A 24,457-nucleotide genomic window follows, 5' to 3' on the forward strand; every position below is an offset into this window, starting at 1 on the left:
CCACGTAATATAATTTAAAGATAACTAGACCTATGATTATATTTGAAACATACCGGTTCATTTGCAAGTCATTGAAATGTAAAATCATTTAATTTATTCCTTTTTACTTAAAAAATTGTCTAAATCTTACACACTGTCCCTTTAAGGTGAAGTTTTCTTGCATGCTAGTGAAACTATGAATGGCTAACTTCAAAATAAACTTGACTTCACCAAATACATGAAAACAAATGCCTTGGTGCGCTTTTAATATAATTTGACTAGTCTTTCTACTGCAACTGTTGCTCCCAACTCCAGAAAAAAAGAACATAAAAGTCTTCTGCAAATCACTTTCAATAACCAATTCAAGGCACTAACAAACGACTTAATTACACTGAATTGAAAATGACGAACAGCACCTGTTGCCAATATTCACTCAGGCTACCTAGCATAAATTAGCCGCTTAGCTAGCAACGCTCGAGTGCTCCATATAGGCTGGCGTGACGGATGTAAATGACTCTGCACACTTTGATGATGACACAATTTTCTTTCCTACTGGTCACATTTGACCTAATCTCGTAGACTCAAATGTGTGTTTTCAGCCGGCTTGTCCGACCTGATCAAATTTTATGGGGAGCACAGTTTAAATATACGTTAAAAAACAATGTTGATCATCAAACATTTATAAAAATTGGTCATTCATAATTAAGTGAAAATATATACAGTACATACATTTACAGTATATCTACACATATGTAGTATATACAGTGTATATGTTTATCCAAATACTTGATAATTTATTAGAATTTTTCATAGAATATCCGAATAGCAAAACTGCTTGATAGCTGCAGCCCTAATTTCCAACATTTTAAGCAATACAGCAAAAGTGTATGCTACTCACAGTTGAAAACAACGACAACAAAAAAAAGCACTTTCCTATGGAAGGTCAAGTGCTAACCTTGTGTTCTTAGTGGTGACCTTATCAACAATGTCTCGTGTCATTTTATGACATGAGGAAATGTCCAGAATGTGATTTGTGCTCTTTCTGTGGAAGACTACGGTTAAAAAAAAAAAAAAAAAAAAACAACCTTGAAAAGAAGGACATTGAGAGAAAAAAAACAGTCTTTAACCAGTAATTATTATGGTTAAAGCTTTACAAATGTGTCATCAATATTTTTTTTGCCTAATTCCAAGACACGGCCGTTTTTCAACCGTTGGTGATTAAATGGCAAATCAATTGTACAGAAATAAGAAACAAGCCTTCTTTCATTGCAGCCTTGCAACTGAAGCATATGACAGTTCATCTTGCGACTCATGTTTTAAAAATGAACACTTAAGACGGTGGGTCGAGATACACCTGAAGACCCCGCCTTCCCCAGCGACGCAGCTAAAAGAGATGTCTCCTTCAAGGCTAAAGAGACAAAAGCTGCCACGGTGAGCGATTTCGCGGGGACCCTTACTTATCTCTGCCCAGATTAAGTCCCGATTGTTTGCCGGGAACAAAGACGACCAGTGAGGCAGTGAGGAAACTCCCCCACCAACGGGCCAGATGGTCAGCGTTCAGAGCCCCTGACCCCTCCGGCCCTTGTCCTTTACGACAGCATGCTCTTGGTGTAGATAGGCCACCCTACAAGCGCGTGCTCGCATGATGAATCGCTTAACCCCATATCTCCCCCTGGTTTTGCTTTTACAGTCATTTGGTGACCTTCAAGGAAAATTCCAAAGTGTAATCAATTGAGTTCAGGTCAATTTAGGGGTTGAAGGATCCAACCTTTTCATCCTCCTGCCGTGAAAACTAGGGAATTCCACTCAATTTCCTGGCTCATTTATTGTGACATCTCCCAATTGATTGTTTTGTATTATTTATGTCATTGATCAAACGACGCTGCCAGGAGGTAATCAGAGATTTAGCACAATGGAAAAATGTGTCTTCTTCTCGGCTGAAAAACCCGTTGTGACTCGACAGCGCCTCTGCTGGTTAATTTCACACCGTCAATGAATTCTTAACTAATAATCTGGAAATGATTTGGACCAATGCAGATCCAGTAGGGAGGCGCTGAATTTTTAGCCACAATCTTCAGGCGAAAAACAATTCAAACCCAAATAACACGCTCCAAAAAGGACGTTATAACGCAAAAAAACAATAACTCAAAATAAAGAATAAATGCTTTGTTGCAAACAAATATTATAAATGTTACCACAAAATCTGTAATACATTAGTCCGAACAAGGAAAATATTCAGAGCCATTGAATGCCATTTTTGTTTTTTCACCAATCGTTTACAGACCTGTGCAGGACGCAGATTCCAGTCCGAGTGACGTTCCAGTCCGTTGCCGAAGTCGATTGGCTGCTCCCAGGCGCTGTGCGAAAAAGGTTTAGAGGTACAGTGATTACGTAACCAACAACTAATCGATTACCAATATCGTCAATTGGCATATTTGATTACTAGTTCATTATTTTGAGGCCAAAAATTGTTCAAATGCTCAGAATTTTCACATTTCTGAGGTAACTAAACTACATTAAATGATCTTTCATTATGTAAACAATCTTCCCACATGGAAGATTTGGGGTAAGAGAGAGGAAATATAACGCCTAGTTCATAAACAAATCATCGTAAACAAATGCAGTGCAGCTCAAACTCTGCCGTGATTTTGCAATAGGCAATTACTCAAATGTTTTGCATTTTATTCTTTGAGAATTCCCGATGCGAACCAAACGGTGACCTTAACACCAAAGTATGAACCGACCCGTGATTTTTGGCATATCGTTACCACTGCCATAAGGCCAGTACCATACCATTGAGGGATGCGTAAAAGTGGTAAGGATCCGTCATTTTTTTTTTTTTTTTGGCTTAACAACTTCAGCAATTGAAATGCAAAAGATTGCATATCAGTGGGCCACACTGCAGTACAGATTAAGACCAAAATAATGACCGTTCTGAATGGTATACATTATCTGCAGTGATTTACCACAATCTCGCTACACTTTCAAGCTCCAGAGGTATTTACAAAGTACAGAAAAGGGGGAGGAGGACAAGTGGGGGAGGCCGGGGAGAAACGAGGAATGCAACCTTTAGGACACCAGCCACGAGGAAAGGCAGATTAGACTCGGTGAAGACGGACTGGTTTGCCTGTAATTGCAGTGACAGACCATCTCCCTTGCTCGCTCTTATCTGATATGATTTTATCAGAGTTGGCAAAGCCTGTTTCAACACCAAAGCCTGCGGGGCGGCCGCAGGAACGCTCGCCGTGTTGATCGAGACATTTCAGAGCGTGGTGTCAAACTCAAGGCCTTCGGGCCACGTACTGCCCCTCTAAGTCAAGTTTTATACTTGAAGATGTGCTCCTCTATAAGATTGGTGACGATTTCTTAAAACAGGCAGGTCAAACTCATTTTTACCAGGGGCCACAATGTAGTCATGTGAGGGATGATGTGACAGTGACGTCAAACATTTTTTAAGTGTGGTCGTCACACGCTTACCTCGTTTTGAAATCAGAGGCCAGCAAAAACTGTTCAAAAGACAAATTGGCAATCAAAAAGGTTTTTTTCTTTCGACAAAATTTTAAAAAGCTGAAGACTACTAGCAAGTTTGATATTTTAGCCAAAAAGATGAAGTCAAATCAATATTTTGCGGGCAACATTAAATGATGAGCCGGGCCAGATTTGGACCCTTGGCCTTGAGTTTGACACCGGTGGGAAGGACTTAAAAAGAGCTTGGTATAAGCCAGTATTTCTCTATCCCTACTTTAAATACATATTAAAACACACTTTTTCAACATTGTTAAACACACAAAATTTTTTTTACCACAAATTGCTACAATTGTTGATATCTTTGCAGCATTGTATTTTTTTTTACATCTTTTTAAAAGTAGTAAGTTGTTCACTTTTTACTGAAACACACATTTGCTTTATGTTTGGTTTTGTGTGTGTGTTAAATATATATAAATATATATGTATATATAACACCTTCGCCTCCTAGCGCATAACAACTCTGTCTAATTTTGAACTACTTTTGGACACCATGGCAAGAATGATTGTTGTATACTACAGACATAATCGGTAATTGAGCTTTTTTATGTCAAAGGTGTAAAAAAGAAAGGGGGGGGGGGGGGGTAGTGAATTCTGTGGCAATGATGTATTACAGACAATTTTCCGGAGTAATTTTAGGTGGTTTTCCTTTATCAAGGAGAGATTCGTCTTGCACTCTGCTCAAAATATTTTGTGCAACACACAGCATATACCCAACAAAATCACTCAGTAAGAAGAGCTATCACCTCAACTGTGACCTCCTAAAGGGCATCCTGACAGTCACCAAGAATCAAACTAGCATTTCTTCAATTTGACCCTCCGGTTCCAAAGCTCATCTCCAACCAGATGACAGCTGAGCAATGAATCTATAAACTCAACACAGGAAGGTTGAGATTCGAACCTCAAACCTCAGGTCTGTGAGGAAGCCCACTGTCGACACCAATGCATTGTATTTGTATGACAAATTTGGCAGTGCTCCGCCATGACACTGGTGTGACACCAGTAATAACGTCTTGCTTAATAGGGGGAAGGGAAGGGTGGGAGCCGCTTCACCTTTTGCACAGAAAACGAGGCAAATACATCAACCTGCGTTTAAAAAACAACACAAAAAAACGTTTAACTCAGGCTTCAAAGCATGCCGGTTTAAAGTATGCATATGCAAGTTTGGAGTCAAACTTTGCAAGCATATGTTCTGAGTTGTGGTCAGCGCGCACGACAGGCATTCGCGCGACCACCCGGAAGCGCTTAAACAAGACGAGTTGTTAAGGGAACGGTGTAATCATTACACATTGTGCGTGTGCAGGTGTGCGTGTCTTTGCACGCCTACCTACCTTGCTCCACGCGGCGACGACGTGCGGTCCAATTTCGGTGTCGTTTCGGCGGTGGGCGAGTTGAGTTCGTGCCGCCAGTTGTCCCAGCTGATCAGGAGAGTACGTGACGTCATCAAGACTCTTTACGACTTTAACAGTGCGGAGATCGAACAATGAGTTCTACTCGGGGAACATTGTGTGTGTGCAGCGCAAAAGAACAGACTTTAAGTGCAGGAAAGCGCGTTTAATAATCGCGCACGCTCACGTAATTGCATATGCAGAGAAAGTAATTATAATGCACGAGCCTCTATATTAGCATTCTACGTTGCACACGTGACGCACAACGTGACGTCTTGCAAGTGTGCGGGTTCATTCATTTCAACCATCGCAAGCGCATGGGTGCAAATGGCTTGAAAGAAATAGCACGACATCGTCCTCTGGTGGTTAAAATATTCAATTTACAGGCGAACCAATGATTCAAGAAAAAGAGAATAGCCTCACCTTTTCACGACAATAATGTCATAATGTTACCGGAGAAAACTCTTAATAAGATGCGTAATACTGTAGTTATAGAACATCGTGATTTTGATGAGGATAAAGCTATAATCTTTAAAGAAAAATGTCATGGCCATTGTTGGCTATAATGTTAAGAGGTGACGTTTTAGAATAATGTGATAATGTTATTATATTTTGAAATGTTTTTTTAAGTGCAGCAGAAAGCTAGAACTGGATAATGAGCCGGAATGAGATTTGCTACGTGTGTTTTTTTTTTAATAGTAATGTAATTATAATTATTAGCAACATCACCATCATCATTGTATTATTATTGTAATTGTTGGCATTGTCATGAAAAAAGTACTTATTTATAAAAGTATGTGTAAAGTATAAGTATACTAAGTATAAGTACATTCCTTTATACTCATACTCGTACATTCCTTATTACTCGTAATCATACTAATTTTTTAAATGATTAGGAATGATATCAGTGTAGATAAGTATATTAGCTGTTTTGGAATTAAATCATATAGTATTATTGTCTATTGGTATAATACACAACTACATGTCTATATGTATGGTAATTAAATTGGTAAATGTATATATAGCATTTGATTTTATACTAAATATTTTTTGCACTGCAAATATTCTAGAGTATAGAAATGGTGTGTGAAAATGACAAATATGTGATATAATGATCATGTAAGGGAGATTAAAAGGTTAGGAACCAAAAAGTTAAAGCTTCGTTCAACTCCTTTTTGAAAATGTATATGCATGTTTGTATTTCTTTCCGATTACTGTTGACTACTGTGTAACTTTCTCTTGTGTTACTTATCGATGATTGTTTTTGTCGTATGTTTATTTTGTTTTGTTTTTTGTCCTCATAAATTTAAATACTCCTATTGACTGTATGTTAACTTTCTTTTTATATTTTACATGTTCGAAATACGGTATGAAAGGTCATCGTTTATCATTGATTAATTTGATAACTTATTGTTTTATAATGTACAGTTAATACCTTCTTATAAAACTAATTTTCACGCATGAACTTGACTGCAAATCTCAGTTGCTTCGTGCTTAGGCAACGACCAATCACAGCTCAGTTTGCGAATGTCACATGACCAAACCTAGAAAATAGGTGAGCGGTTATTGGTCGTCACCTCGGGCATTGGCGCATGCGATGCGATTTTCAGTTGGCAAAATGCGTTTTGAAAGTAATTGTACGTTAAAAAATATTCAAGTTATCAAATGGAATCCAGCCAAAATGTTTATTGCTGAAAATATAGACATAATTAACTAGTTGCAATCCGTTCAATGTATTGAGAACAAATGATATGTGTGATTGAGAATATTCAAAAGCAGTATTGACAGTTATTGTAAATGTCACATAATTAAAACGAAAAAAAACGTATTTGATGAACGTACCTGCATGCTGTTCTCCAACAAACAACAGCAGGGAGGCAGCAACACGTCGCCTATTGACGGCAGCAACCGCATGGGGACTCCATTGCGCCTGCTTGGGTAAGGCGCATGCGCACTGCTTGACATTTTGAAGTGGCTCCTCTCCGGGGTGTTTGAACAGGAAGGCGGACATGTTGGCCAGCCTGTGGGACAAAATCGGGGCATCGTCTGCTGTTTCCCCCCCATCGGCGACTAAAAACACATCGGAATCCAGCGCGTGCACAAACCCGATCGGAGGGATCCACTTTCTGGGACCGGGACACGGTTAACAGTCGGTGACAGCGGCGGCGGAAGGATATTTTTTTAATCGTTAAGACTTGTTCGAAATTTGGAAAGAAGAAGTTTTTTTTTCCTCCTCTTCCCCACTACTTCTTCTTTTGAGCTGTCACGTTAGTTTTTGTCGCCCTCTCTTGCGAGGACCTGGCACGGACATGGGAACGGGCCCGTTTTTAACTCCGCTGATGTTTTAAATGCAACTTTTGGTATTGTTGTTCGGATGCAGCGACTTTTGAAGCCATTCTCCGCTGCGGGCATCCTGCGGAGGCTGTCTAATCTTCGACCGTTGCGTTGCCCCTGAAAGTTGTTTGTCAGACACATTTGGAGGGGGACTATACTTTGCTGTATTTTTTAAAATGTGGCTTTTGTACATCCAGCGGAACCTTAAACGTTTTATCTCGTGTACGAGCTCGAGGAGAACGATGTATTGTCTTTAAAAGTTCCGACGAAGAACGGAAAAAAACAACAAACGAACATTCGGCTAGCTAGCTAGCGAGCTACCGCTGGCGGCTAACGCTAGCTAGCCATTCAGTTTGCCTCCTTTTTTGTTGGCTTTGAAAACAAGACACGGGGGGAGACGTAATTCCAAGATAAAATGTCTTCCGGGGAAAGTATGGAGGCTCGGTTTGGAAAAATCGACGCCATGTTGAAGGACCCCAAGTCGGAGATCAACACAGATTGTCTTCTGGTAAGTTTGTAGCCTCTGCTAGCTGGCTCGGTAGCAACGCGAGGCAGCCATTCGGGCTTCAGCACAAAATTCTTTTCTAACAAATCACGTCGGCTCGCCTTGACAGAAAGCCGTGAAATTGTTATTTAATTGCGCACTTTCTCACCAAATTCTGTCTTTGCGAATACTTTTTATTCAATTCAGTTGATATCAGACGTCGGTTTGACGAATTTGGTTGGGGTTAACAAGCAAACAAGTTACAATTTGAGGGAAAACAAATTGCAATTTAACCTTTGTAGACATTGTATTTCAAAATAATATGGGAAATACAATCAAGACTCTTGCAGACGTGTGTTACTTTTCGAGATGTTTAGGATGTAGACGGCTTTGAACTGCAAATCACTAACTCGTGTGATGTCATGATTCGCACGCCTAAGTACCTTTGACATGTGGGTAGCAAGGCTTGTTTGCAACAAAGTCTCTAGAAAACTTGACGACATACGTTTGCAGCCGTTTTATTATTAAGTTCATGTGCAAAATCAAAAGAGATCCACTGCAAATGCAAAATAAGTCCACCTTTTATTCATACATAGTTGTAGATTGTTGTGTATGTTGGGGATTTTATGTATCATACATAATTGCCCCTATGTGTGGTTGTTGTATTTTAGACAGTTATATGACATTAATCAAATCAAAATTTCTATTAGACTGTTGAACACACTGTTCACATTTTCGTGATTCTTCTTGTGTTTGAGTCTGCAGTTGGGAGTTTTTTTCTTTATGATGTTTGAGCCACATTTCCATTTCGAGGTTGAGACTCAGCCTATTAATTTGTGTCAACTGTAGTGGACATTTTTTTTTAAAAACAACATTTTTTTTCCCCTTTGGGCTATCCTATCAAGTATGTTCCAAATGTGCTCATTAGAGGACATCTTGGCCTTTCCAATGATATCACGTGTTCGTGGGATACAGTTAACTTTTCTGTCTTGTTGAAAAAAAAAATGTAGAATGCAACAAAACACATGTGCCAAGGCTAATTCACAGTAGAATATATTTGGCTTTGATAGATGATCCACATTCTGGAGTTCAAAATTGTGTCCTTGAAACAGCCTACTGCAGCACAAAGGTGGTTTTGCTCCAGGTGGGGCTTTGGTATTCGGGAATGACTGTGAGCTGATTTGATTTTACACTTTCTTCCCGTCTGCTGCCCCAGGCTTCAAAGAGATGGAAGAGCCATGAGGGATTTAATTGTGGCCTTTTGGATCAAATTAGTTGAAAAATCAATGTGCACATACAGTAGGATCCCAGCACAAATTCAGTGTTGTTGCTGTTGTAAATATTGCATAATTTTTTTTCGTAAAAGTAACATATGGACTGCAGTTTATGCATTGTTAAAATATATGTGTTATGATAAATAAGGAGCTTCCTAGGTTTACAACCTTGTTTACGCTTCAAGGTTACAAATGGCGCCTAATGAAGTAGTTTGCACTACAGCGTTAGAAACTTGATCACACAGCACAAGAAGACTCCTTTTATTGCCACTTTTGCTTGATCTTTGTTTTTTTTTCTCCCCCCCCACATTGATAGATTCAGTTATTTTGACTGTACTAGTACATTAGCGTATGTAAAAGTTGTATTAGATGGTTTAATCAAACTGAAATTGGTTTGTGTTCACACTTGAGCTTAATGCTGCTTGATCGGTGCGCTTCGAAGTCCACGACATCACAGCTTTGCATTTTATCAAATGGGGCAAAAAGTCTGAACGCAGCCTTTAACTTGTAGCTGACCACAAAAATGCCTTGTGGTTATGTAACTTCCTAAGTATTATAGTGCCAATGACTCATTCAGCCACATAAGCTATTTGATTAATGGGCTTATTTAGGTCAGTAGTGCTTGGTAGGTAGGTTGTCCGGCAATTTCAAGGAACATCAAGAGGCACTTTAACACACGACTAACCACTTTCAACTGCATTCCCGGTAAATTGAAATGGCAGTTGAGCTGTGATTTTTACTCCTGTTCCTTTCAGGCAGGACTTGCCAAAGCAGGGCACTGGCACTTTTACACCGCAGACCTTTCTTTATCCCACCATTTGAAAGAGCACACATGTCTCCAGGCTTTAATGTTTGTATTGTTAAAAAACAACAACATATATTTGGCTCTGGCAGTGAGTAATGCATGGAAATGGTTATCCAATCAATAGGTGGAATACTGAACTAAATAAGCGAGTCCAAAAGAACTCAATACCTCCAGTCCTAATCCCAAGATCTAAATGTGTTGTCGAAGTACAGGAAACAAAAGTAACTGACACTAACCTCTGTAAAGGGCTTTGTTAAAGCTGCAGATTTGTGAAAGTGTGAAATCAAGAAAGATGCATGGTATTGGATGCTAAAGAAGTCATAATAATCACACGTACCTGCACGTTAATGTATGAAAACACGTCAGATCACAATTCAGATCACATAGCTATCATAATAATGGACCCCCTGCATGGCTTACTGTATATTGCAGCCTCTTGCAAATAAAAGCTACTTGGTCTGTGTGACCTCCCATCCTGTTGCAGACATAGCCAATTAAAGTTACCTAAAAGTGCGCACGCTCTGCATTTTTAATGGGCCAAAGCTGCAGGGACTGCTCACGCTTGCAGCTTTGCACACAAGCTTGTTGTTGCCCCCCCCCCCCCCCCCCTTTTTTTTTTCACTCCCTCGCCGCAATCTGCCTTGATCAATGAATGGAGGCCTTTTGCCAGCCGTGGCCCGACTCCACCCACCGTTTAATAAAATTCCATCCTAATCAAATAAGCTCTTGTCTTCGGATCGGCCCCCCGAGTTTCCCCAGTATGTCCCAAAGCCATTCTGCTGCACGCCTGGCGATGGTTGAGACAAGGCAGGCTGCTCTGAGGTAGCAGGGTGTGGGCTCCAGCGCTCTTTGCCATAAACCAAAATTATGTGCGCCGAAGACTCATGTTTCTGAAGGCAGCAGCGAAACAGGACATTAAGCTCATAAAGCGGCCAATCGTGTTTGGTTATGAGTAATAGTTTCCATCAGAATGCTCAATGGCAGACTGTGAGCACGCACTTTCTGTACCTTGACTGTCTTTTTTTGGTAGCATAGCTCTGTTGTGGTTTTTCTTCTCACAAAGGCCCCAGACTGTCATTTGTCTTATGCCTTAGAGCACGCCTCTGCTTCTATCGAGGCCTGTGTTCCAACATTGTCAGCCTTTATCTTCTAACCCCCTAAATAAATCCCGCGTGGATGGAAGAGGGCCTTATCTGGTTCAGCGGCCCCCACCCTCCTCAATCATGTTCCAGGCAGGCTCCAAAAAGAGGGATCGCAATAGACAGAATTCCTGACATTGTGATGTGAAAGCTCCCTGACATTGGGGGGGGTCTGATCATTGTCCACTTGTTGCTTTTGTGAACAGCTGATAGCTCTCAAACTGAACATCAGGCCAGTGCATAGGTTTTTTAAGTGTGTGTTTGTTTTTTTTTTTTTACATAGATATTTAGAGGTGCAACTAATCCATTACAGTTGTAATCATTTTCGTATTTTCGATAATTAATCGTTTTGAGACGAAATTGTCCAAATGCTCAGAATTACAGCCGCTTGACTGGAAAGATTCAGAGATTTCTTTTGATCTGTATAAACGCGTACTGATTATCATTAGGAATCAAAATAAGATGTGTGCATGAATGTGCTTTTACTTTGGAAAACAAACCGTATTTTGGTGATTTTTCCTTTTTAAAAATCGGATTAAATGACACCGCTGGGATAGCCTCCAGCACGCTCACGGTTATCGTGTTAGATGGATGCATGAGTAATCGATAATAATATTAAACAGACTAGTCGGTTATTAAAATAATTCTTTGTAGCGGCCCTCAAGATATTTACTATAATTCTGATGTTTGTTAGTGATATGCAATGGCCCATTTTTGCTTATAGAAATGCTGTTTGCATTGGTCACCGGTTAATGCGCTTGTCCTCCATAAACAAAAGTGTCTTCTGATTACACATTTGAAAGGTGGATTTGTGAATGAGCATGTCCACCATTTTTACAGACTGCTGTTTTCAGCCTTTCGACATAAATCGTAATACAAGCCTCTATTAGCGGGAGCAGTTTTCTTTAAAAATGACAGGTTCAAGGGGGATAGTGTTACTGTTTACGTAGATTTTTATGCCTATGGCGATCGTACAGGAGCCGTAATGGAAGCAGACGACGCCTTTATGAATGGAGATTCTGCAATGTTAGTTGGTGTCATGGCTTATTGGGAATATGTTGAAAGCAATTGTCCACCAAACACTGCCGCAGATGTCAGTAAAAAGTTTGGTGACTTTGAACTAATGCTCATGAAAATATTGGCGCATCAGAAGTTGTAAGAGAAGAGCTAGCGTCTTTTTTTTTTTTTTTTCCCGCCCCTTATCAAACGGGACTCACGGGAATGGGATACAGCACAGCTGTTGCAACTTTGTGCATTTGGATAAGTACATGTGTGGTGTCAGTGTGTTCCTTCCAACACAAAGGGGTGTGAGCAGTGGGTTTCAGGTTTTCCTCTTTACGCTGTCATCACAAACGGGCAGTGTTGCACCTGTGATACTAAGGCAGCTAATCGTCTCACCCAGCAGTCTGCGCAATAATTATTTTAACCCATTTTAATCAAAGTAGTGAACACAAGCATCATTTATCAAAATGTTTAGTCTATTAAAAAATAGTTTTTGAATTGTGTGCAAAGGGTTCAGGCGACAATACTGCATACTGTTTTAAAACCAGTTTTCATGTAATCTTATAGCGTGTGCAAGAAATGGCTATTCAAAGGCTAGTGAGTAATGTGCTTAAATGCAGCAATTAAGTAGTTAAGTATTGTAAAGTATTTTAATTTGTGATACTACACTTGAAGATACACTATTTAAAAATGGTGGCAATTGTCAGAATACAAAAATTAAGATGACAAATCCATGTTAAAACAATGTAGTGGGTTTGTCTTCTTAAACATTAGAAAATCATTTCTGTTTTCATTGCACTTTTGATCATTGAGCAGATTATGTAACTAAAAAAAAAAAAAACATGGGGAAATTTTGCTCTACATTAACAAATTGCTATCAATTCAGGCTTATGCCCATGTCTTTGGTATTCAGGTGGCCCATATTCTATTAGAACTGGTTCTGTGTGTACTTAATTTGAGAAACTTGGCTCTTTGACTCCACAAAGATCACATTTACATGTCAAGGCTCGGCATTCTTGTTTTTCAAGCCAGGCATAAAAATGGAGTTAAACTCCACATCTGACAGACGGCACTTCAACGTGGCGTGTCACTGCAATAGAAAGCATCGCATAAGTAACCTCTACCACATCCTTTGTAGGTTTATGTTTAAAAAAAATGAAAAAAAAGGAACCTCCGAACTGCAAAGCTGTGCAGTCCGCTAACACATCCACCTTCTAATAGGTGTCAATTTGGTTGAGTTCACAGAGTGCACATCTCCCTGTAGTTTTCATATGGAATGTAACAGTGCTGTGAGCCACTGAACAAATGACGTTCCACTCGCTTTTTTGAATGACTGGCATGACTTGTGTGTGTGCATTACCTTCAGTTGGCCTAATAAAGTCGGTGCCTATTACTTTTGCATGCAGTCATAATTAACATGACGGTGTAAAAAGGTATGACATGTTAAATTGACAGTATCAAAATATGACTCCTCATACTCAAATTTTTCTAAACCTGTCCAATGGCACGCATACACAAAGGCCATGCAACTCCCTTTCAAACGCTAGCGTCGCTAATCTTTTCGCAAACTACTATTTTCAGCGTGTCCGGTGAAATGTTTGAATAAATGTAGTTGTTTTTTTTCGATAACCTGAAAAAAACAAAGTTTGAAGTTAAACACTGTTCTTTTTAAATGCCCTCCCCTCCCAAATCCTATTTAGATGCCGAAACGGTCCGACTACTGTTTTCTGCATGTATATGGAAAAGGCTCCCACTTACTGTGAATATCATTTCAATTTCGATCGTTTCTGCACAATTTTTAACTCATTTTCAGCTAAAATAAAAATTAAAGGTTCACTGCACATGGTTCCTAATTCTGGCTAGATGCTAAAATTGTATTTTTCAGCCTTGTGGTTTTTCCTAAGCAACCTTTTTCATTCATGAATGACTTTACGTGAATAACTCTACTGATAATATAGCTAAGAACTAACCAGCTTGACACAAGGATATATATTATGTCACAGATTTCAGATTATGGAAATGTTTGATTACATTATTTTATTTTTTTAACAAGTGAAACATGATTACTATGTTAATGTTGATTTCTTGCTTTCAACCTGTTGTTTTCCGAGTGTACTTCATGTCACTGTGTTCATACAAGCAGCAGTCTGACCCAATTGCAGTCTAAATTTAGCGAGTATAGAATTTGTTGGATAACAATTCATCTAATTTCCTCTCCCAAGTGGAAAGACCTGCTAAATGTATAGTCGATCCGCCCCATTTTCACTTAGGGTTCAGCTCTTTCTGTTGTAAACCGCACCCCTCAGCTGTTCGGGCCTGGGAAAAAACAATCGGCTGAGCTATTTGTAGCTTTGCATTCCCTTAACTGACTGATGATGTGCAGGAATGCATACTGAAATGACTGAGGCTCTTAATAAAGGAGCAATTCTTCCCAATTTACCCACCGAACCCAGATGGGGCAAAATCCTCAGTGACCTCCACTTTATCACTTATTAGTTTGCAGGAATATGCAAACATTACCTTGCTGCTTTTTTCACCACTAAACATTTTTTTGTCCCATTGCTGTTAGCCACAGACGATCTGAAATTATTTTCATAGGGCTTGTTCTGTGAGGGATCTAGATTACATTAAAACAAGTTGACGTTGTAGTTTTTAAAAATACTATCCCTCTAAATTTGTTTTCATTACTAATTTTGTCAACAGGATTCATCAGCCCTTGACTTTTATGACAAAGAAAAAAAAGAGGACACATTTTCCGCAAGTTTATTTCATCGTTGTCTTAAATCGTCCATCCATTGTCTATAGCTGCTTATCCTCACTAGGTTCGCTGGCTTGCTGGTGCCTATCCCAGCTGTCAATGGGAAGTAGGCGGGGGACACCCTGGTGCCAGCCAATTGCAGGGCACACAGAGACAAACAAGCATTCACACTCACAACCACACTTGAAGGCAATTTGGAGTGTCCATCATGCATGTTTTTGGAATGTGGGAAGAAGCGATTTTTGTTCTTTTTTTTTTTTTTTTTTAATGAACATTTTTTGATCTTTGAGCAAGTTTACATAAAACTGTATTTCCAAACATGTTTTGTTGTTTAGTTACTATGATTATGTAACTTAAAGCTGTTAATACCACTTTTTTCAGACCGATACCATTAGGAGCACTAAACTCTTGTTAGTCAGTGATACCGATACCAAGTACCGATACCACTGGTACATTCGATAAACAAAGTTTCCCTAAACAAACAATGACTGATAATTTTATAGAAAGACCTACGTTCCGAATATAAGTTTCCTTAAAATGAATTGGGGGTATAATAAAAAAAACAACAACCTTAAAGTATGTCTATCTGAGGTCAAGAACAGTTCGAGACGGCTACTTTTTGCTCGAATGCTGAGCTCAGTCAGTGAAAACACGTGAGCGCTCTTCACTGTTGGAGTAGCACAATTATATTTTGACGTGCAAACGTTTGTGACAGTGATTCTCTTTGCCTGGGAACTCGTAAGGAAGCGGAGTGCCCCCTTTTTTGCCACCTCTAGGTTGGACTGTCACTACCGTTTATCCGCTGGACTTTTAATCTGCAGTCTTTCTAGGCAAGTAGGATTTCCTGTCACTTGTTGTTATGTACAATATGAGCGTGTTAACCAACTTTGGTAATTTTACCATTTTTTTTTTTTTTAACCTGAAGCATTGTTTGATTTCTTACATGTTGGACTGGCTTCACTTGTTTACTTGATCACGTGTTTCCACGAGACAGACAGACAGTCTGTGCAATGGCCCACATGTGGAAAGCATATTGTGTTGAAGAGGTGGCAGAAAAGGAAGTGACAAGCCGGGTCCGCATGCCTCGTGCTGGCATGCACAACGGGGATGATGTGGCTCAATCTCCATGGAAAACTTACGCTCGCACTTAAATGTCTGGAAAAGAGATTGCGTTGCGTGCAAATTCCTCTCTCCAAAAGCTTAAAAGAAATAATTACCATATGTAATGTCAGCCGCTTAATGCTGCGTTGTGCACTGATACTCACATTTTTTCGAGTTCGCTTTATTGCCGCATCTCATTTATGGCATATCTCTTAACATCTTCACACACTCAACCACCCTAAAGGTGTCGCAAGGACAGAACACGCTTCTGTTGCTCGGTCTTGGTATGTTTCCCAGTGACTTTTTGTTCCCCCCGCCCCTAAAAATCTATGGCCCACTGCTCAATGTCCGTAGTGCCAAAATAAGCTTTTGGCGATCGATGAGTTGAATTCACACTAATGTGCCACAGTTGCTCAGTCTTCTAAATCAACATACGAGGGTCCCAAAAGATGACGTTTCGTGGAATGGAATGGAATGGAATTCGGTAAACTATTGTGTTAAGCAGCTTGGGAAAGTGTTTGACTGTCGGGTTCGCAAACTAATCGTTTATTCCATTGATTACTCGAGCAATCGCCTGTGATAAATTGAGTAGGATGCATCAGCAAGGGCCTTCCTGTAAAACTATACCAAACATTACTAAGGCAACCACATAATGAGACGTGCCCCTAATTTGGACAATTTTACTGACAACAGTGTCATTTTTCCACCAAGAGAGGTGTTAACAGACTGAAAAGGTAATACGATTGTTTAATGCCCTGGAAATGACAGCAGTGGATACTGTACAAAGGTCCTGATAACGTAAAATATTTTGCCTCAACAATTTTTTTCTGCTTGCTTTGCTTGACTTTTTCCCCCTAGCTTTAATTGACCGTTTTTCATTTGATTGTTTCTTATCAAATAGAACTTTTTATATGCAAATGTTGGTGTCCTTTAAATTTTACTACTGCGTGAGCTAAGGCTCAGCAATAAATTCAATAAACCGGATTGGTTGGATCTCGCCATTTTTAAAAACGAAGATGTGCAAATTATCTAAATTGTGGAATTGATGTTTTGCAAGTCCTGGAAGTCTGGTTTACAATATTACAATACTAACAACTTAATTCATTCAGTGCCAGCTATTTTGTGATCAACCTCTACCCTAACACTTCAACGCCTAGACACAAAAATATATTTTTGGAAATGAATGAAAAAATTGTCACATTTAAGCAAGTTAGGCACCAGCTATGAATATAAAATTTGTGTTAAAACTGATAAAATCAGTATACATTATCAGCGTGAAAATATTTTCCACAGGATTAACATTTAAAATAAATGTTAGTTATTACATCAATCAAAATGGATTAAAAACGTCGTTCAGAATGACTGGTGAAAATCAAGATTTTATTTTTTGGCCGTACTCGCATAGTACGCCGGTGTACAAATTCGGTTTGCTTTTCAGATCGGACTCGGGCACAAAACTAGGACACCCTCTATGTAGTCCTCTTAACATTATTCAGCTACAGAACATTTTGAACCTTAGAATGCTTTTAGCGTTTATTTTGTCCCACCCGTTTCATGCCCTGCCAATAAATAACTCCTTATCAGGTTCCTATAGACCTTAATGACCGCCCATTATTCATTGTGAAGGTGTGCATGTTGACGTACAGTACAATACAGAGTCACAGTCAATATTTGCACAGAGCTTTCACGCAGGGATTGTGCAAAATTGGCTCATCAGGTAAGCATTAGAGGAGAACTCTGTTCTAAGATTACGATCACTACAACAGTCTGTAAGTAATGCCTGTCAGGCCTTGACCTTTATACTTCTGCTCAGTGATTTCTGATTATCGCTTTCACGCAGCCAGTGTCCCACCACACGTACTCTGGGGGCAGTATAACAAGTAATTTGTTTTTGGTAGACATTTGGTAACAATTTGTACTGTGTCTTCTCTGATAAAGCTACCAAAAATTGCTTAAATGGCCGGTGCAAAATCTATTTAGCAGATACCTGAAACAAATCTTAAGATTGTTTTTGATTGAGTGACATCGGAGTTTGAAAGAAGGGCCCTGCTGTAGTTTGCATAGTAGTTTACATAGCTATTAACATCATTTCAGATTATTATTATTTTTTTAATACAGACCTGAGTTTTCCCCTCATTGTAATCCCTTGAATCCTTGGCAGCGGTGCAGATTGCACCATGGTGGGTTACTTGTTTACTGACTGTAGATTGGTGCGTAGCCCGGAGCTAAATGAACTGACAGGATTGTACTGCAAGCCACTAAAGTTTTTTTTTCCCCCAACCACCACCAGAACTCTTTATTTAGCCACTATTGTCATACATGCTACCTTTTTGAGAATCTTTTCCGGGATTTATTTAAGACACAAGATACACAATACCATGCAGAAAATCACCTTTTAAGTGTTCAATTTAGTTTAGCTTCTTGGTGAGTTTTCTCAGGATACTCTTCATAGAAAGCGGGTCCAGGACCCTGACCAAGCGTGATTAAATTTCTGCAACATGTTTGCTTTAGGCAAGACTGCGGTAGGTCAAATGGAGCTAGTGGATATGTTCGAGCCGACATAATAAATCTTGTCCTTAAATGACTTTCAATCTTTAACTCAAATGCTGAGTTCACTAAAACACAAGGCTTTCTAGATAATAATTCATTCTTGTTACACAGGCTTCACTTGCAGACTCAGAATTGAAACTTTGAACCATCACTGCTAGCTAACCCACTCTCAATTGAGGCTGCTTTAGATTTTATGTTTTTTTTTTTTTTATTTTTGAAAAGGTCCCAAATTCGCCGTTCACTGCCCTGCAATACCTGCTTCTTTAGTCACGCTGGGGTTTCAGTGGCCTGCTTGTGATTTTCTTTTGTTTTTTCCTTCATTTGTTCTCCCACTGGACCACATGCACAGCCCTCTGCTCCCTCCTCTTTTCCGTCACAGCATTTAAGTGCTGGCGCGGAGAGAAAACAAACGTCGCTATATGCAACTCCACTCAACAGGGATGGACCCCCCTCCTTTTTTTCTTCTTCTTCTTCTTCTTTTCCTCCTTCTCCCCTTCCTTCACTTATTTTGCCGAGAACTTGTTTGGCCACATACCTAAAATAGCTTCTCTGACGTGTACGGTCCTGTTATGGAATGTTACTGTGGCTGTCCAGCGTTCTCTGCGGCAGGAAGTTATGCAAACATAACTCTGCTGAGCACAGAGCCTTGTGATTAGGGTCCTGAAGGACTTGGTACTCCACTTTTCTTTTGGCCCCTTCTGTGTAGACTGGCGGGATACTGTACGGCCCATAACAAGGGACTCTTTTATCCTTTGGTTCGCAGAGTGTATGTCATGGTCTTCCAGCACAACCTATACACGGTTAGGACAATGACAGTTATGTTTTTGCTGTTGTACAGTAACCACAGTGTATTTTCAACATCACTCAAATCATGCAGAATGAAAGGAACAACACATGATCCAATGCATAACATGTCATGTGACGACTTTAGTGGAAGTCATCTTAATGAATGAATAGTATATGAAATGCCTTCATAGTTCCTAAAAGTGGCAGTCAAGACCTTCTGAAGATTTGGTCGTTTAAGACAAAACTAATAATGCAGGTACTGTACTTTTTCACTCAAAATGGTAAATGACATTTCTTGAGTTTCTTGAATTAAATGTTAATATCTACAGTACAACTTCATCGTTTAACTCAACAAATATTGTCGGTTGTATGGATCACCGAAACCATTGTCAGAATTAACTGCACGTTCCTTGGTTTCCTTCCGATGACAAAAAGCTTTGCCTCACATTTTCCACCTTTTCCCTACATCCCTCCAAACCTGACTGCCCTCCCACCCCCTTAGCTTTCAGCCATCCCGGAGAGGCTTTGCTTGTTTTGTCTCCTGGTGTGGGGGGTATGGCCCTGATCTCCTGTGTGGAGCTTCAAGTAGCAGCAGCACTATATAAGTGGCTTCCTTGTTTTGTCTGAGCCCCTGACGTGCCATCGCTAAAGCTACTTCAGTTGAATAAAAATACAGAAATGACTAGATGGCAAAATGCTTTCAGAAATATGCGCATTATTTTATGGAAACATTAGTTCTCACGTTGATGGGAATACTGAGCAGTGTTTCAGGCATCTTGTTTCAGGCATTCTGGATTATGACAGATTAGACTAAATCCCACCGCTGACATTTATGGTCGTGCCTCGTCTGGGACAGGATAATGCGGCTGTCATAGAATAAAAAAAAAAAATAGAAGAAAATTTCCTTCGTGACACAATCAACCCAATTTTTGCAACCTAATGACGGTCAGGAAACTGTTAGGCGGGAGTAGCCGCTGTACTTTTGGTCCACGTCACAGCCCTTGCATTGTATAGTTGGAGCTGCAATGAGAGGCACCACCCTTCTCCCTCAGTCATCAAAAGGTACTTAGTTGCTTCACATGCTTGAATTAGAAACTCGGTGACTATGGTGGGAAGTGAAACCCTCTTTTTGATGCAAATCTTTGAATGCCTTTGCAACTGCAAAACACTTTTTTTTTTCGTTTTTTCAGGAATCCTCACACTCTGGCAGCCGAACATAAAGTACTTGAGGCACAGTACTGTTTAAATAGTAATGTTTGAAAAGTAAATCGGTGATTCTCAGGATCCGAAATTGGGATGCTGAGACGTTTTGTCTCAACATCGCAGGCAGGCTGCAAATATTTGCAGGGTTTTCTCGGGTTACAACACAACAAATATGTGACATTTCATTGTTACAGATGTCAATATTATGAATACATTTTGTATAAGCAGTTGACATTTCGTCATTGCCTTTTATTAACTTATTCATTGCTTTCCCAATTAAAATTGAAATTTTGTTTTTACATACCTGTCATTGACAGTGAACTGGCCGCTTAGTTTAAATTAATTTTTGACATCTATTGCTGTCATATAGTCGTGAAAGGGTTCAGATGCCACGCCCTTTGAACATAGTGTATTAGTACAGTAGTTGTGCAATTTTAAAGGTTTTTTGTTGTCTTAATATTTTACATCTTTTAAAACGTGTCACAAATTGTAGGAAAATGTGGGTCCTGGTGTGACAACAGCTCAGGACCAATTTTGTAAATGCTATCAAAATAATTTAAATACAGACATTGAGAATGCGGAGACTGAGCAGAATGAAAGTCGTGCTGCATAAGTACAGTTTTGTGAGTTGCACTAATTGTTGGTAGCATTGTATAGTGCAAAAAAAAAAAAAAAAGACCATTACATATAACCAACCAGTGCTGTCTAGTATCTTTTATCACATTTAAGCCATCTTATTTTTTTGCCTTTGACCTGTTGTCCATGATGTCACTCTGCATGCTAACCCCCTGCCTTCTCCCTTGCAGGACGGCCTGGATGCGCTGGTGTACGACCTGGACTTTCCTGCCCTTAGGAAAAACAAGAGCATTGACAACTTCTTGAATAGATGTGAGTGGTCTTCCATCGCAAGTCCATTGCTTGCTTTGCAGGCCCCGCCTTTACATGTATGGCACGTTTTAGTACTAGATAAAGAAGGTTGTTTTGGGGTCACCGCCTCTTTGCAAGCTCGGACACAATAGGTGTCTGCTGCTTAGTGTCCCTAACAAAGGCGCATTCATAAATGGCTGGTGACCCACATGATGCATATCTGTTTTGTTTTTTTTCACCCCCATCATACAGCAAACCCCAGTAACGACTAGTTGCATATCATATTACCAATCACAATATCTGGCTTAGTCGTGGAATGGTAATTGTTCCTGATAATAGCAATTGAAACTTGATAATGCCAATTGTCTAGCATATGTGAAGAAAATTGTGTAAAAATTGTTTTAAAAAAAACACACAAAAAAAACCCCACTGTTACTGACCTTTATTGAACCTTTTCTGAACATGGAATAAATTTCACTGAAATAAAACAAATCAGCCACACGCCTGTGGCCCTACGGTTAGGACTGTAAAATCTAATTATAGTAAACACATAAGTAGTAATCTATCATAAAATCCGGTTTTGCCATGTACTGTAGGCTTAAAAAGTACAGAAAATATTCACGGTTGCCTTGTGCAAGCCATTTGAGGCCCTTAAACATTTGATCAGGCTGTGAGCAATTGGATGTTTCCTATTTGAATTTCAAACCAAGTTTCTCTGAACCCTTAGGCGAGAACTGTCATTAGTCATCACTTCAAATCTTTTTTGCACCAGCTCTGTTGTATGCATCCAAGTGTAATGTAGTATAGCCACATCCCTGACAGATATGGAGTAATGGACTGGTGCGTCTTGTGTTGCCCAAGGGGCTGCCTTCTATTAATCCTCTTCCCGTTCTTTACGCACTGACCACATTAGCTTGATTGCTCCGTTCTGTACAGTTAAATGTATTTCCTGTAACACATTCCGGAACATAGTTCCTGCAACACCTGCTGGGATTTCACCAATAATGGGAAATGAGTCACTCAAAAATATTTTTGCGTAATAGCCTAGACATTAATATGTGTTTAATTTGGATGCCTTGCCATGCCGGCTCCCGTCATTACCAGACCTCAAACTGCGATTCTTCAGCCAACTTGGCAATATTTCCTTTTAAGGGGGTGCATACCGCCAACAATTTGGCCAAATTCGAGCATTTCCTCCTCTTACGATCAAAGTCAACAAAGGCCGTCTCTTTGGGGGAGGAAAAAAATAAATAAAAGATGTGTGTACACACACGTATGTATGTATGTGATGTTGCTTCGGCTCGGGGTCGATATTCAATAAATACAATGCCAAATTCTTTAGTGTGGTCCATGCGGAGTTGGGCCAAGCCACATATTTCCTAATTTTGACCCAAAACGGAATCAAAGTCAGTTGCTAAGCTCACACTGTCGTTGGACACAAATCTCCCCAAGTCATTCACCACAATTAATTGACAGTAAGATATTACAACCGCAATGTAGTTTTCCAGATAAGCAAACATTTGGCTGAGCATCTTTTTTTATTTGATTTTTTTTTACCCCCACAGATAAGGATACCATTAGTAAAATCCGGGACCTGCGGATGAAAGCAGAAGACTATGAGGTGGTTAAAGTCATTGGGAGAGGTGCCTTCGGGGAAGTGCAGCTGGTAAATTTATGCTTTTGTTAATCCCTGGCTATACAGTGGAACCTCAAAAGTTGGCAAGATACAGTTTGGCCTTCCATTGTTATGAAACCAAAAATTTGACTCGAAAGGCAAGAGAAATGAAAGTTTCATTTCTGACAAGTTCAACTTTGGAGTTTCCAAAGAAACATGATTTTCTATGGTTCTGCTATTTTAGTGATTCTAAACTTTGCCCCCGCTATTTAATCCAGGTGAGGCACAAAGCCACATGCAAAGTATATGCCATGAAGTTGCTGAGTAAATTTGAGATGATCAAAAGGTCAGACTCCGCTTTTTTTTGGGAGGAGAGAGACATCATGGCTTTTGCCAACAGCTCCTGGGTGGTGCAGGTAGGTCCCCGCCCACTGCCATAGGTTTATACCCATTTTCTGGCAAAAATATGTATTCTCCCGTGTAAACTCACCTGTCTTCCATCTGGCAGCTTTTTTTTGCATTCCAAGACGACCGCTACCTCTACATGGTGATGGAATACATGCCCGGTGGGGATTTGGTTAACCTAATGAGCAATTACGACGTCCCAGAGAAGTGGGCTCGCTTTTATACAGCCGAGGTGGTGCTGGCGCTGGATGGTATCCACGCTATGGGCTTCATTCATAGGTATAAACAGCTCTTCGACTTCATTTTCCGTCAACATTTTCAGAGTTAGAAACATCAGTACTCACATCAGTCTTGGAAAATGCAAGCAATCCAGAGACCCAACATATATGTGCATGAAGCAAATATTTCATATCATGTCCCTTTATATATATCATTTCAAATTTAACGTTTGCTTTGCAGAGATGTTAAGCCTGACAACATGTTGCTGGACAAAGCAGGCCACTTAAAACTGGCAGATTTTGGCACCTGTATGAAAATGAACAAGGTATTAAATTTATGTCCCTTTGAACAAATAACTGGGTCGTATTTGCAAAGAAACCTGTTAATATGTGCCACTTGCTCTTTTAGGATGGTATGGTACGATGCGACACGGCGGTGGGAACACCGGACTACATTTCTCCGGAGGTACTGAAATCCCAAGGAGGAGATGGCTACTATGGCAGGGAGTGCGACTGGTGGTCGGTGGGAGTGTTTCTTTATGAAATGCTAGTAGGTGAGTCGCTGTGATTGCTACAACGCAGCCATGGTGCTTCTTAGCACGGTGTACATTCCATTTGTTTATTGCAATTTACCTATGTGCTCTTCTAGGCGACACCCCGTTTTACGCAGACTCCCTGGTCGGCACCTACAGCAAAATAATGAACCACAAAAATGCTCTGACCTTCCCTGATGATAGCAACATTTCCAATGATGCCAAGAACCTCATCTGTGCCTTCCTGACGGACAGGTAACATCAATGAATTCCCAGGACAGGCACGCCCGCTCGTGAGTGCTACAGTCTGGACTTACTTTGCACGTCCAAGTGACTAGCTTTGAGGCAATTATATATCAAATGACACACATCCCTCCGTGTTTACTTTCATGGAATACACAAAACAATACACAGATAGATTGCTGACTTCAAGCATAAACAACATGAAGAACGCAATAATATACACTAAAAATATGGTGTGGATGGCCTGC

General features: G+C 39.9%; 2 protein-coding genes across 3 annotated transcripts in view; one reads left to right on the forward strand and one right to left on the reverse strand.

Annotated features, from left to right (window-relative positions):
- The window catches only part of greb1l (GREB1 like retinoic acid receptor coactivator), a 50,955-nt gene extending 44,114 nt beyond the window's left edge, over nucleotides 1-6,841 (reverse strand). The window contains exons 1-3 of the mRNA XM_088428897.1: nucleotides 6,735-6,841; nucleotides 4,836-4,963; nucleotides 2,264-2,336 (exon numbers count right to left, since the gene is read on the reverse strand). The gene's annotated coding sequence lies outside the window, so the exon portion shown is untranslated. The remainder of the gene's footprint in view (nucleotides 1-2,263; nucleotides 2,337-4,835; nucleotides 4,964-6,734) is intronic.
- Nucleotides 6,814-24,457, forward strand: part of rock1 (Rho-associated, coiled-coil containing protein kinase 1) — a 31,040-nt gene continuing 13,396 nt past the window's right edge. The window contains exons 1-9 of one of the 2 annotated variants that reach the window (XM_088428898.1): nucleotides 6,814-6,830; nucleotides 6,892-7,734; nucleotides 21,135-21,216; nucleotides 22,761-22,861; nucleotides 23,089-23,226; nucleotides 23,319-23,494; nucleotides 23,675-23,759; nucleotides 23,843-23,987; nucleotides 24,083-24,221. In XM_088428898.1, the coding sequence (XP_088285024.1) occupies nucleotides 7,642-7,734; nucleotides 21,135-21,216; nucleotides 22,761-22,861; nucleotides 23,089-23,226; nucleotides 23,319-23,494; nucleotides 23,675-23,759; nucleotides 23,843-23,987; nucleotides 24,083-24,221 (959 nt within the window). In that variant the 5' untranslated portion in view covers nucleotides 6,814-6,830; nucleotides 6,892-7,641. Of the gene's footprint in view, nucleotides 6,831-6,891; nucleotides 7,735-21,134; nucleotides 21,217-22,760; nucleotides 22,862-23,088; nucleotides 23,227-23,318; nucleotides 23,495-23,674; nucleotides 23,760-23,842; nucleotides 23,988-24,082; nucleotides 24,222-24,457 lie in introns of those variants that run through there. The other variant, XM_088428899.1, reaches the window with a different exon arrangement.

The sequence above is a fragment of the Hippichthys cyanospilos genome, chromosome 12, assembly GCF_059441005.1.
Source record: "Hippichthys cyanospilos isolate Australia breed blue-spotted pipefish chromosome 12, RoL_Hcya_1.0, whole genome shotgun sequence".
NCBI classification, from domain to species: Eukaryota; Metazoa; Chordata; class Actinopteri; order Syngnathiformes; family Syngnathidae; genus Hippichthys; species Hippichthys cyanospilos.